This window comes from Morus notabilis, unplaced genomic scaffold (genome assembly GCF_000414095.1).
Source record: "Morus notabilis unplaced genomic scaffold, ASM41409v2 Scaffold336, whole genome shotgun sequence".
NCBI lineage: Eukaryota > Viridiplantae > Streptophyta > Magnoliopsida > Rosales > Moraceae > Morus > Morus notabilis.
In genome coordinates, this window is record NW_010367552.1 from 410,142 (window position 1) to 425,100 (window position 14,959).

Sequence of the window (14,959 nt, forward strand, 5' to 3'; positions counted from 1 at the left end):
TTACCCGATTCTACAATGAAACACGCATTTTGCCATATTCGGGACTGGTTCAAAGTTTTCCAAAAAAAATAAAAAACATCATTGTGTAAAAATTTGGGCAGCATTTTCCCATAAAATATAAGCTTCTCCAAAGCCAAAATAACCTGTATGATATAATAAGTGAATGCATTGCAACGTCAATAATAAAAACATTGCAACACCAATAAATTGAATTTTTTGTATACATTTTACAACAAACATAACAACCAACATTTTATATACTACTCACGGGCCTTTTAAGCTTGTACTCGCTCTAAATTCTGACCGCAAGTTCCAACCGGTAAGTTTCTACTTGTTCTTCAGCGAGTTCTTCTAACGGGATTCTGCGGACAAGGTATTCGATAAATTTGTATGTGAAAAGTCCGCAGTTACCTGTTCTAAGGTTGTGGACCAACCACTTAGGACGAACGATTGGTCACGCACAATCAAGTTTATCGCCTAGATGGTTAAATAAACCTGTGTACTTCAAGAACTTAGGCATCATGACAGAGATTGGCTCCACTTGTTTTTACATCTGTTGATCTCAGTACATCATAACAGCTGAGTCATACACCTTTATGTTGAATTCAGATAAATCAACATAAAGCGCAACTTAATGCTTCTTCTCAATGTTAAGAGGCATAGTGAAGTCATGTGCGCCATCTCATTTCTGGCCAATTATGCGCTTCTTTCCACAGACATAGTCATCCAGGTCGTTGTCAAATGTATACGTTGCCAAGTTCTTTTTGTTGGTGATGAATCGCCCTCTCAATTTCTGGCAAAATACATAATCTAGGATGATAATATCATTAATGAATTGTCCTTCGTTGGCCCGTGATCTTCTCATAGATAAAAGACCCCATGCCTCGTCAATTTGCTGTAGGTCATAAAAAATAAATTCAGTATAATGATAATGGTATAAAAAATAAGACTATAAATTTAGAAAATATGTTGTGATTACTTACATCATTGAACAGCCATTCACCTAGCTTTAAGATGATCCGGAAGAAGTCCTTCCTCCAATCACCAAAATCGTACTCTATCAGCTCAGAGTCTGTACTAGTATTAGCGAACCACTTGTTGAAGGCCTCGACAGCATCTTTAAAGGTCCACATCTTCTTCCTCACGTTACGCAGGGGATCTATGTAAGGCGACTCAAAATACTTGCTGGGCCTTTTAAGTCGCTTTTCATTTGGATTCAGACTCTAGCTCTGAATGAACCTGTGGCTCAAGTTGTGCCTCATGCTCTGGCTGAACTTGTGGCTCAAGTTGTGCCTCAGGCTCTGGCTGTGGCTGTAATTGTTGTTTTGCTAGACATGCTATAGTGTCCTTTATTTCTCTAACAGATTGGTCTAGCGAGTCTAACCTCTTGTTGATGACTTCAAAATGTCTACCATTGTACTCTACCATCCTGGGATAGAGTATGTCAAGTATGTAATCAAAAGACATACCATCCTGTGGACGAGGTTGTTGTTGTTGTTGTTGTTGTATTTGTTTTTGTTGTTGTTGTTGTTCTTGTTGTTATTGGGGAAGTTACTGTTGTTGTTGGGAAAGTTGTTGGAGACGAGCCAATTGTTTGGGAGGCTTCGGTTGCTGGACATGGACCATTCTTGCACTAGGGTCCAAAAATGATACAACCTCATCAATCTCTGCATCTTCTTGGTCGGCATAAGGTAGATACAATCTCATGCACATACTATTCATTTCCTCCTCAGTAGGATAAAGAATTGGTACGACCATTCCATGTATATTAAAAGAACATACATTCAATGATTATTTAGGTGGAAACATATTGTAAAAAAACATTGCATTCAATGCTACATTATAGTTATTTAGGTGGAAACATAGCTATAAAAACATTGTATTTAAATCCTTACCTCGCCACTTTGCATGAGGTCGTCTATCTGTCTAACCTCAACCAATGAAACCCGGCGTGCCTCCCATTTGAGGATTCTAGGAAGACGTCCATCAATCATCTTTGCAAACGTGGCGCCGATGGTTGGAAAAGTTTTGATTGCCCAAACCTGCGTTAAACCAATTTTTTTAAGTCTAGTAAAACAAAAAACAAGGTATTATTTACTATAAGGCCATGATTAAAAATTATGCATATAACTGTATGACATACCTGGAATATTGAGTAGGTTTCTTTGATGCTCTTATTACGTCATTTTCGAACCCATTTCTGAAATTTCTCTTTCAAGTTCTTCTTCAAAGACCGCAGAGTGCATTCAAAAGACACCCTGTCCCATGGATAGCTATTAAAGAATTCTAAATCGTCGACGTAAGACAGCCAATCCAGTGGGACGGTCTTCTTCTCGTCTTCAGATAGTAATACTTGTGCTAAAAAGTAAATGATAGCGATCTTTGCTTTATCGCTACCTTTTATCTTGTTCTTTGTGAACAATTTCTTTAAATCAGCAACAAGTACTACGTGGGCCTTAAAATACTCTAACAATCTTATATTATTCGAAGCTTTCAACACCACGTACGACTCTGGGATTTTCCCGCAGTTCAATCCAGTGATTAAAGCAAATTCTCTCATTCCGAACCTAGTTGGTTTTCCATTAACCATGAACCACAACTCATATTTCTTTTCTATTTCTATCTGCCTCAAAAGCAGATAGTGTGTCAACACTCCAAAATAGATCATACTTTCAGACATCGAAATCAAATGTCCAAAGGCAGATTCCTTAAAAATTGGCATTTTGGTTTCAGGGTCTAGATTCTGCCTTATTACCTCCAGGGCCTCGATCTTTGACTTCATAGTCACTTTCACTGGGAAGTACTCCTTCATAGGATCCATGATCATCCTTAGCTGTCCAATCCCAGGAAGTTCATCTGTGTTGTACTTCGGGAGGTCATATTGAAAAAAAAATAAAAAACACATCGGTCAGAATCGACCAAGACGACCAAACCGACTAGAATAGACCAAGAACGATTCGACTATAACAAACCGAACCAACCTAGAATCGATCCAGAACTGATAGTCCACGACCAAGAACCATATGAACAATTTAGAACAGACCAAACCGAATAGAACCAACGACAAAACTGACCAAAATGACAAGAACCGACCAGGAATCGACCCGAACCGACCAAGAACCGACCTTCCCCCTAGAACCGACCAAAATCGACCAGAACCGACCAAGAATCGACCCGAACCGACCTTCCCCCTAGAACCGAGCAAAATTGACTAGAACCGACCAAAATTGACAAGAACCGACTCCTCCAAGAACCGACTTAAAACCGACCTAGAACCGACTACGAACAGACCACAGAAAAACCAAAACCGACTATGAATAGACTTATGTACCAGAACCGACTAAGAACCGACTTAAAACTGACTTATATTAAGTTTTTGTTCTTGCAAAAATGTATAAGAAAACGTAAAAAAAGAATAAAGCCTTAATTTAAATCAGAGAATATTACCTGAGCAGATTCTGTTACCTCGTCAACAAGTGTTCGGGAAATGGTCGTCTTAGTTGAGGAAGAAGAGTTGTTTCGTGATGCCATTTCAGTCGGGGTCGGTTTTTGGTCAGTAGTCGGGGTCGGTTTTTGGTCGGTTTTATTGAGTCGGGTGGTTGATTTTTGGTGAGGATGGTCGGTCGTCGGCGAGAGAGGGTCGGCCGACGAGAGAGTCGGCGAGAGAGGATCGGCCGACGAGAGAACGTCGGCGAGAGAGAGAGAAACCGGTGAGAGGAAATCGGAGGGGGGACGGTCGTGAGGTTGGTGACAGATCAGAGAAAAAAACTGGTGGTCGGTGAGAGGTCGGAGAGAAAAACCGACGAGAGGGTCGGTCGGTCGTGAGGAGAGCTCAGTCGGTTGGAGAGAGGGTCGAGGTCGGTCGGTTTGTGAGGGAGAGTTTTTTTGAAAAAAATGACCCATACACATGGACTAATAAGACCCATTTTTTAACACGTAAAATACACGTCAAGGTTTTTTTGTTATAAAAAAAGTGGTATACTTTCTCAATTTGTGTTTTGCTCCGGTCTCTTTTATCAAATTTTGTCGGAATTAAATAGAAAACCCTTCGAGTCAAAATCCCCAAGTTCGCGAACTCTCTTACTTCCTTCCCTCCCTCCCTAACTCGCTCATTGTCAAACGAACCAGAGCGATCACGACCGGAACGACGGGCCGCCATTTCCACCCATCACCGCCTTCCAGACCCGGTGTCGCGTCTAGTCGCCGCCGTCCGTACTGGGAGAGCCGCCGCAGTCCAAATATACTCGTACACTCTCTCTCTCAACGTACCGGAACTGCTCAAAACGGGAAGACCGGCGACCATCCCTTTCCATCGCCGCGGTCCAGACCCGACGTCACCTCCCATCGCCATCGTCCATACCGGAAGAGCCGCCGCCATCTTCAAAAAAGCTGTGAGTGGTACTTGGTGTTTCTGTAATAAAACGTTTGGTTTTTGACTTTCATTCTTGAAAATAATGTCTGATATCTAGATCACCCAAAAAAAAGCATATATTATATATACGTCACACACAAACACACGAATATTTGCGAAGGACCTGATAATGGATGTTTGAATGGAGAGGATAGAGGAGAGAGCTTTTTGGCTTTGCCAAACTTAGAAGAGATATGCTCTGTTCTTGGTATAGAGTGGTTTGGGAGTATGGTGATGATTGTAATGGTAACGTACAGTATGATTAATAATTCTTACAAAAAAGGAACTTGTTCGTATATATTATTCAACCAAAAGAAAAATAGATGTATATATTATTGGCTGCAATTGTTGATCCCTGCCTGTTTGTATTTGGGTGTTCCACTGCAATTGGTGACCCCTACTGTAATCTATAGTCATGTAGAAGTTTCTCTTTGGTTTTTTTCTTTTTCCTTTTTTTTTCGGCCATTTGGTTTAGCGGAAAGTTGTAATTAATCTAGCCATGCATTTTGCTATAATGATATTGAGCAAATTGTGCAACTTGAACTGATCATTGATTCTGTCTGAGTGCTAAGCCTTGTACCATGACGAACCAGTAGTAGGCTGTATATACTTGTCAGTTTCTCAAAGTCTGTCTTTAAACTTCCTCATTATGTTTGCATTCAATTTCAGTTTTTGTATTAAAATGTTTTTAATGGAAATTCAAAAGTAGCTATTAGAATACTGCATGTTGAAACTTGTCATGCTTGCTTTAGGCTTTGCTTATGCTTTGTTGGCAGAAAACAAGTGACCTATTGATCCCAAAAGCTTGTCTTAAATGGCCATTTCTTTTTTGCTTCTTTTTTTCCTTTTAATGCTTTCTTTTTTTTTTTTTCCCCGACGGATTCCTTTTAAAGCTTTTTAATGGTGATCAATGGTGTAGTGTCTCCTCTATTTTGCTATCAAAGTGGCTGTAGGACTATTAGTCTACTCTATTATTATCAAGCGCTTTTTCATTAGCAAATATAATCCAGTGATTTCTTTAGGTCTCAAGAGATTATATTAACTCCATTTGGCAGACAATGCAATTATGTTCCTAAAGTGCGTGGGAAAATTAATGGAGATATTCCAGCTTCAAAGGAGCTTGATTAAAAATCTAACCCCTCCACCTTAAAAAAAATAAAAAATAAAAGGTTTACAAAGTACCCTTATTGTTCTATGAGTTCGTGAGATGCTTAATAGATTTATTTATTTATTTTCTAATTGATTCACAATTTGGTAGATAAAATATCAAAAAAGAAGGATTTAGGAAGTGTTCTTAATGTTTGAAATTCAATTTTCTATTTCGTTTATTTTCTCTTTTTAATTTGTGCGAAAATGTTTGAGTTTTTCTGATGTTATTGTATTGTCTGAAGCATAGTTGGTTTGAGAAATGACCTTTATTAGTATACTTGATTTTAGGTCTTTCCTTCCCATTTCTCACTATGGCACGATGAACCTCACTGGCTTCCCAACAACACGCCAATGAACAGAACAACTCTCATTATTCACTCAATTATATTTTATGGTATCAGAGCACCACTTGCTCTAAGCGAGCCGATCCTAAGGCCTCTCTCTCTCTCACTTCCTTGCATTCTTTTCTCAATTCTCTCTCTCTTGCCAATCATGGCTGATGAAAGCTCTACATCAGAGAGTGATAAGAACCGAGCTTGAATTGAGGAACTGAATAGAAAAGCCCTGCCGTTATTACCACTGGAAACACCATACAAACACAATCTCAAACACCCTCCTCTCTATCAATGCTGCAACTCAAATGCCCTTCAAACTAGCCAAAGGAAATTATGCTTCTTGGAGAGCACAATTCACCAATCTGATGGATATGATCTTATCGGCTTTCTCGACAGCTCGACACCTTGTCCACCTGAAACCGTAACAAACCCAAAGGACGGAACCTCTGCTCCTAATCCAAATTGCAGGATGTGGAAACGTCATGATAGACTCATTCTCCATGCCATGCTTGCATCAGTGTCTGGCCCAGTCGCCCCCTTAATTGCCCCGGCGACGTCACCAAATGAAGCTTGGCCGAAACTTGAAAGAACCTATGCTAGCAAATCCCGCACAAGAATGCTTGGACTGCGAGAAACATTGGCCAACACTTAAAAAGAGTCGAAGGTCAGCAAGTACATGCAGACAATCAAATGGATAGCTGACGATCTTGCCTTCATCGGCTATCCTCTGAACGAGGATGAATTGATTGTATATGTTTTCAATGGACTAGAACCAGACTTCAAGGAAATCAATGCCGCTGTACGTGCTAGAGATTCTCCGATCTCATTCGAGGAATTACATGACAAACTCCTGGACCACGAAACCTTCCTGAAGCGCGGAGAATCAAAGAAGGTAAACACTCCTATCACTGCTCAATTCACTTAAAATTCCAATGTCAAAGGAAAGGCAGGAAATTCTGGAGGAAATCATGGAGGTTATTATGGAGGCAATCCTCACAACAAAAGAATGCATCCAAATTCTGGATCCAAAAACTTTTAAGGCAATTCCAATAATCAAGGGATTCGCAATTTTCAAGTAAACTCTCAACAACAATCATGGCGACTTAATTACGACAGCAATCTCAACTATGGCTCCCACCAACCTAAAGTTGTCTATCAGCTATGTGACAAAATTGGTCACAGTGCCAAAGTGTGCAGATCTCACCCACAGCTGTACCACACTCCTCAAGCAAATTTTATGATGAGTGATCATATCAGCGATAGCGGCAATTGGATAGTCGCTTCCGGCCTCTCACCACTTCACAACTGATCTCCAAAATCTCTCAATGCACTCTGAATATGGTGGCAACGACAACATCACCATTGGAGATGGTAAAGGCGTTTCTATTACTCATGTTGGTTCCACGACACTTAAGCCCTGTTCATTTTACCGATTCGAGTTTTATTACAGTAAAAAGCTCTCAGAAACAATCACATCTAACTTTTTTACTACAGTAAAAAACTCTCACATAAAGTCACATCTCAACTTGAGAAATGACGTTGTTTTCCATAAAACAACAAAAAAGTGTCACCTACGAAACGACATGTTTTGACAAAAAAAAAATGAAAAAAAAAAAACCCTACAAAATGACACGTCGTTTTGACAAAAAATTTCACAAAAAAATGACATGTCATTTTTATTGATGCGTTAAAACGACGTCGTTTTAAAAAAGACAACTTTTACCACCAAAACGACGTGTTTTTTCTTATGCTAGAAAACGACGTCATTTTGACAAAAACGGAAAAATACTTTTAAGAGCGAAACGATGTCATTTTTCTGTTGATGAGAAAAATGACGTTTTGACAAAACGACAAAAAATTCAGATTTTTTATGATTTTCTCTATTTATCGTCTTTAAAAAATAAAATAAAATAAAAATGACGACAAAATATTTTAAAATTTTGCAAACAAGATCCTTACATTTTTTAGAGCATGCCTACAAAAAATGATTTCAAATTATGAAAAAAGAAAACACTGTCAAAAAGCCCCCAGCCCCCGCTGTGGGTTGCCCAGGGGTCGGGATGTGTCAAAAATGGATATTTTTATTTATGTTTTACATTCTAAAATTAATATATGATTTTTAAGAATTAATGCAACAAGCAGCACCATTTTTTTTTTTTATGAATATTCTATTTTTTATGATTTTCTTTATTTTTTGTCTTTGAAAAATAAAATAAAATAAAAACGATGTTAAAAAATTTTAAAATTTTGACGACACGATCCTTACATTTTTTCGGCATGCCTGCAAAAATGGCCTTGAATTATGAAAACAGAAAGCACTGTTAAAAGCACCTGGCCCGAGCAGTGGGGCGCCCAGGGGACAGGATGAGTTAAAAATTAACATTTTTATTTATGTTTCACATTCCAAAATTAATATATGATTTTTAAGAATTAATGCAACAACTAGCACTATTTTTTGATGAATATTCTATGTTTTATGATTTTTCCTATTTTTCATCTATGAAAAATAAAATAAATTAAAAACGACGCCAAAAAGTTTTGAAATTTTGCAAAAATGATCCTTGCATTATTCTAAGCATGCCTACAAAAAATGGAATTGAATTATGAAAATAAAAAATGCTGCCAAAAAGTCCCCAACTCACGCAGTGGGGCGCCAAGTGGTCAGGATGAGTCAAAAATTCACATTTTTATTTTTCTTTTGCGTTCTAAAATTAATACATTATTTTTAGGAATTAATACAACAACCTTTTACACTCTACTAGTAGTTGTGTTGCATTAACGGTGGATATTTAGTCCGCCATTGCCAACAAAGATTATTTAGTTGTAATCAGACATTATTTTAAAGGTTTTGATTTAGATAAGAGAATATTAGATTTTAAATGTGCTCTAGGATCATATTCAACCTATTTAATATATAATATAATTTTATCTGTCATTGATGAATATAGCTTGATTTGGTTCGTGGTGGAGGGCACGAGCATTAACTTGGCCAATCCTAACTCGACTGGCAATGGATATTTTTTTGATCCTAGTCTCCACTGTTTCATCCGAACAAGCCTTCAGTACGACCGGTCGAATACTTGAGGAAAGTAGAAACACATTGCAACAGGACATTGTTGAAGCTTTAGTGTGCATTAAGGATTGGGATCGTTCCGACCAACACTTACACAATACAATTTCACCGGCAAGCCAAGAATGGATCGATAAATTTAATATATTAACTTTTAATTTTGAAGACGATCCCTCAGCTTCAAATTAAATTCTATTATTGTAATTTGTAAATATTTATTTACTTTGTACAATGTTATTGTAATCTTGTATAGATTTTGTAAGTTTGTCAAATTTGTAATGCGTCCCAGAATGATTGCATTCTTTTTTCATTACCAAGTTTTTATCCTAATTGGATTTTTCTTCCTAAAGTTTTTAACGAGACAATCATGAATTACAAATTCAAAAATTAATAAATAAATAATTTTTTATATAGTTCGTGTACATTTCAAATTTCAAATTGCAATCTCCTTTAAAATTTTTGTATAATATTTACAATAAATAACTTAAAAATTATTTATATACATACAATATACACTTAATAAACAAGATTATATATAATATATATAATAGTATATAAAAAATATTAAAAAAGTAGGTCGGGCAACTCAGGCGGGCTCAGGCAGCCAAAACTTGCCCGAAGCCCATCCAAAGGCTTGCTCGAGTTGAGCCGGGCAACCCGAAAGTTCAGGCTCGGGTGGGTTCGGTCATCGAGTAAAAATTCAGAATTTTCTGCGGTCACGGGCGGCCCGTCTAAAGTTTGAGCACTAAGCGGCACCATTTTTTGATGAATATTCTAATTTTTATGATTTTCTCTATTTTTCGTCTTTGAAAAATATAATAAAATAAAAATGATGTCAAAACATTTTGAAATTTTACACACAAGATCCTTACATTTTTCTAAGTGACACCATTTTTCGATGAGTATTCTATTTTTTATGATTTTCTATATTTTTTGCCCTTGAAAAATAAAATAAAATAAAATAAAAATGACGTTAAAAATTTTTACAATTTTACAGACACGATCCTTGTATTTTTCTGAGTGTGCCTACAAAAAAGAGACAAAACGATAAAAAAAAACATTCACAAACGTCGTTTTGACAAAAAGTGAAAAAACTTTCACAAACAAAACAACATGTTGTTTTATCAAGAATGACAAAAAAAAAAATCCACAAACAAAATGAAATGTCATTTTTTGATCCGGCGAGACGACGTCGTTTTGTAAAAAAGACCAAAAACTTTCAGGAACCAAACGACGTGTCATTTTTTTACTGATGACTCAAAACGACGTTGTTTCGACAAAAACAACAAAAAACTTTCATGAACGCAACGACATGTCATTTTTTTTCTGATGACGAGAAACAACATTGTTTTCCATAAAACCACGAAAAAAGTGTCACCTACAAAACGAAATGTCGTTTTGACAAAAAATGAAAAAAAATACCTACAAACGACATGTTGTTTTGAAAAAATATTTCACAAAAAAATGACATGTCGTTTTTATTAATGCGTCAAAACGACTTCGTTTTAAAAAAGACAAAAAAAAAAAAAATCTTTCACTAGCCAAACGACATTTCATTTTTTCTAATGCTAGAAAATGACATTTTGACGACAAAAAAATACTTTTGAGTATGTCGTTTTTCTGCTGATGAGAAAAACGACAAAAGATTCTGATATTTTATGATTTTCTCTATTTTTCATCTTTGAAAAATATAATAAAATAAAAATTACGTCAAAAGATCCTAAAATTTTGTATACAAGATCCTTACATTTTTCAGAGCATGCCTACAAAAAATGGCCACAAATTATGAAAAAGAAAACGCTGCCAAAAATCTCTCAGCCTGCTCAGTGGGTCGCCTAAGGGCCGTGATGGGTCAAAAATTGATATTTTTATTTACGTTTTACATTCTAAAATTAATAAATGATTATTATGAATTAATGCAATAAGCGACACCTTTTTTGATGAATATTCTATTTGTAATGATTTTCTCTATTTTTCATATTTGAAAAATAAAATAAAATAAAATTGATGTCAAAAAATTCTGAAATTTTGTAGACACGAACCTTACATTTTTCTGACCTTGCTTGCCAAAAATGGCCATGAATTATTGAAAAAGAAAACAATGTCAAAAAGCATCCAGCCCGTGCAGTGGGGCGCCCACGGGCCAGGATGAGTCAAAAATTAATATTTTTATTTATGTTTCACATTCTAAAGTTAATATATGATTTTCAGAACTAATGCAACAAGCGCCACTATTTTTTAATGAATATTCTATTTTTTTATGATTTTCCCTATTTTTTATTTTTAAAAAATAAAATAAAATAAAAACGACGTCAAAAAGTTCTGAAATTTTGCAGAACCGATCGTTACATTATTCTGCGCAAGCCTGCAAAATATGGAATCGAATTATGGGAAAAGAAAACGCTGACAAAAAGCCACCGACCTGTGCAGTGGGGCTCCAAGTGGCTGGGATGGGTTAAAAATTCACTTTTTTATTTATCTTTTGCGTTCTAAAATTAATATATCATTTTTTGATGAATATTCTATTTTTATGATTTTCTTTATTTTTCGTCTTTAAAAAATAAATAAAATAAAAATGATGTCACAACATTTTGAAAATTTTGCAGACAAGGTCCTTATATTTTTCTAAGTGTGGCTACAAAAAATGGCTTCAAATTATAAAAAATGAAAACGCTGCCAAAAAGTCATCGGCGAGCACAGTGGGGCGCCTAGGCACTAGGATGGGTAAAAAATTCACATTTCTATTTATCTTTTGCGTTCAAAAACTAATACACGATTTTCAAGAATTAACGTCATATCGTTTCGTTTGTGAAAGTTTTTTGTTGTTTTTGTCAAAACGATGTCGTTTTGAGTCATCAATAAAAAATGACATGTCGTTTTGTTGCTAAAAGTTGTCTCTTTTACAAAATGACTTCGTTTTGCCGGATTATAAAAATGACAGGTCATTTTGTTTGGGGATTTTTTTTTCCGTTCTTAACAAAACGACGTGTCGTTTTGATGCATCAATAAAAATGACAGGTCATAAAAAATATAATATTCATCGAAAAATGGTGTCGCTTGTTGCATTAATTCTTAAAAATCATAAATTAGTTTTAAAATGCAAAAGATAAATAAAAATGTGAATTTTTTACCCATCCCATCCCCTGGAGCCCCACTGCTCCCCCTGGAGACTTTTTGATAGTGTTTTCTTTTTTCATAATTTCATGCCATTTTTTGCATACATGCTCATAATAATGTAAGGATCGTGTTTGCAAAACTTTTAAACTTTTTGACGTCATTTTTTTATTTTATTTTTCAAAGACGAAAAATAGGGAAAATCATAAAGAATTGAATATTCATCAAACAATGGTGCCGCTTGTTGCATTAATTCCTAAAAATCATGTATTAATTTTAGAATGTAAAATAGAAATAAAATGTTAATTTTTGACTCATGTGACCCGGGGCGCCCCACTCTGTGCGTTGGGGGTTTTTTGGCAGCGTTTTATTTTTTTTTATAATTTGAGGCCATTTTTTGTAGGCATGCTTAGAAAAATGTAAGGATCTTTTCTGCAAAATTTTTGAATGTTTTGACATCATTTTTATTTTATTTCATTTTTCAAACACGAAAAATAGAGAAAATCATAAAAAATAGAATATTCTTCAAAAAATGGTGCCACTTGTTGCATTAATTACTAAAAATCGTGTATTAATTTTAGAACACAAAAGATAAATAAAAATGTCAATTTTTGACCCATCCCGGCTACTTGGCGCCTCACTGCGCGGGTTGGGGGCTTTTTGGTAGCGTTTTCTTTTTTCATAATTCGATTCTATTTTTTCAGGCATACTCAGAATAATGTAAGGATTGCGCCTGCAAAATTTCAGAATTTTTGACGTCGTTTTTATTTTATTTTATTTTGTAAAGACAAAAAATAAGAAAAATCATAAAAAAATAAAATATTCATCAAACTATAATGCCTCTTGTTGCATTAATTCCTAAAAATCATATACTAATTTTAGAATGTGAAACATAAATAGAAATGATAATTTTTTACTCATATTGGCCCTTGGGCGCTGATAAATGCACGAATTTGCACTTTTAATGTTCATAATTGTCAAACTATTTTGTCAATTTTGTGATTTTAATTTCAAATATTCTTAAATTTAGAGGATTTAATTTTAATTGGATTTATTTTATTTTTCAGGTTTTTGAAGAAAACAATTGGATTTGGGCTAGTTTACCAAGCAAAACCCAAAGGTTGAGCCCAAGAAAAGCCCAATTCGGCCCAAAGCCCATCAGCCCATCATCCAGCCGAGCCGAGCCGAGAGCCGCGAGCCGAGCCAAGAAGCCGCGAGCCAACCCAGCTGACACGTGTCAATCACTGCCGCACCGCAGGCCGTGGAACCCAGCTGTCCCCTCGCAGACGCGCGCCTGGCGCGCACCGCCCGCTCTCTGCGCGAGTTCTCCTCACGCGCGTGTCAGGCCTGCTTCCTCTCTCTTCCGCGTGGGTCCCGCGTGCTAGTGCCCCTCCAGCCAGGTCTCGCCACGTGTCCCACTGTTCCCCCACATACGCGCGTTTCCCGCGCACGCTCCCTCTCCGCGCGAGTTTCCCTCCCGCGTGCGTCCAGTTCTCTTCCACGTGGGCCAGTTGTGTACCACTTCTTCTCCCGCGCACGAATCATTTGGCAACACGTGTCCCACTCGTCAGAAACGTGATGATTTTTCTACCTCGATTAAGCATCCGATTTGTATATTTTTAGCATATTCAAACTCTATAAATAGGATCATTATCTAAGTGATAGGAGTTAGAATTTTTAGAGCAAAAATTCTCACATATTTTCTTGTTCTTATTCTCATACTTTCTTTTTAGAATTTTATGGGAATTATGTGCAAGTTAGGCTAGAGTATTTAGGTGAGGCTAGAGATGATCCTATATGTGTAGTGAACTTATTTGGATTTTTGATTCTCCAATGGTTTGTAAGTTTTATACATTTGAGTAAATAATTTTCTTTTATCATATTTCTTCCTCTTATCAATATATTTTATTGTCAACTTTCATATAAATCTAGTCAAGCTCTTTTTATGTGATTGTTGCATTATATGATATATTGATCGGTATTATTTTATGAGTAGTCTTTTACTGCATTATTGCCAACAGTATATTGTCGCTCTTAGATTTCTCATAAGATAATTTTTCCTAATTCTAAACGTTAGAATTTTATTTACTCGAATACATTTTTAATTCATATGTTCTTCAAATATTTATTTTCCGATTGTTTGTTTGGGATGTGAAACTTTCAATTGAGTCAATTTATGAATCAAAATCCAAATAGGTGAACAAAGCATATGGAGGATTCTCAAAGCCTTACCACTTTTATTTATTGAATTTTCTCCATTTTAAATTGTTCATAAAATCATTAAAAACACTCATTCTTTTTCTTTGTTTGATTGCTTACTTTCCTAACGCTTTTTATTTGCTAATCATTTCTTGTTCAATTTAACACTTCCTTGTGGGATCGACCGTTCAAATTGTACTACAATTGACCGCTTGTTTTTGTATACGTTTGGGCGTAATCAAATTTTGGCGCCGTTGCCGGGGAGGTGCATCAACAAGATTGTTCAGTAGATAATTAGCCAAAGAGGTTGGTACTATTCATCTTTTATTATTATTTTTTTTTTTGGCACGTTTTTTAAATAAAAAAAAAGAGAAATTTTTTTTTTTTTACTGCTGGGGACATTCCGAGAACCAAAAAAAAAAAAAAAGTTTCTCACTTTGACTTTTTGTTTATTTATATTTGTTTTTTTAAAAAAAAAAAACATTATCGTACTCTTTTATAGTTTCATTAACTCTTAAGATTATAACTAAGATTGTAATTAATTGACTAATTTAGATTCCTAATCTAGGATTTTCATAATTTGGTAGATTTAGGTTTTTGACTTTAGGAATAGTTTCCATTAATTAGATTACATTTCATAATTTACTCAATAAAATTTAATAATTAATTTCGAAAATAATT

The 14,959-nt window shown here is 35.7% G+C and overlaps 1 protein-coding gene across 1 annotated transcript; it reads right to left on the reverse strand.

Annotated features, from left to right (window-relative positions):
* Positions 1-1,206: 1,206 nt before the first annotated feature.
* LOC112094407 lies at positions 1,207-3,531 on the reverse strand. Its single transcript, XM_024175174.1, has 6 exons — positions 3,448-3,531; positions 3,075-3,191; positions 2,195-2,866; positions 1,896-2,042; positions 1,556-1,725; positions 1,207-1,429 (listed from the first exon to the last, which is right to left on the reverse strand). Exons 1-6 carry the CDS (start codon positions 3,529-3,531, stop codon positions 1,207-1,209), a joined length of 1,413 nt encoding a protein of 470 aa, XP_024030942.1.
* Between the last annotated feature and the right edge of the window lie 11,428 nt (positions 3,532-14,959).

Bases quoted from the DNA above. Each gene is read 5' to 3' on its own strand.
- LOC112094407 (XM_024175174.1), bottom strand. From the start codon at position 3,531: ATGGCATCACGAAACAACTCTTCTTCCTCAACTAAGACGACCATTTCC. The intron at 3,192-3,447 runs GTAATATTCTCT...GCTCGGTTCTAG, and splicing joins AGGTAACAGAATCTGCTCAG to GGGGAAGGTCGGTTCGGGTC. The intron at 1,726-1,895 runs GTAAGGATTTAA...CCTACTGAGGAG, and splicing joins ACCTCATGCAAAGTGGCGAG to GAAATGAATAGTATGTGCAT.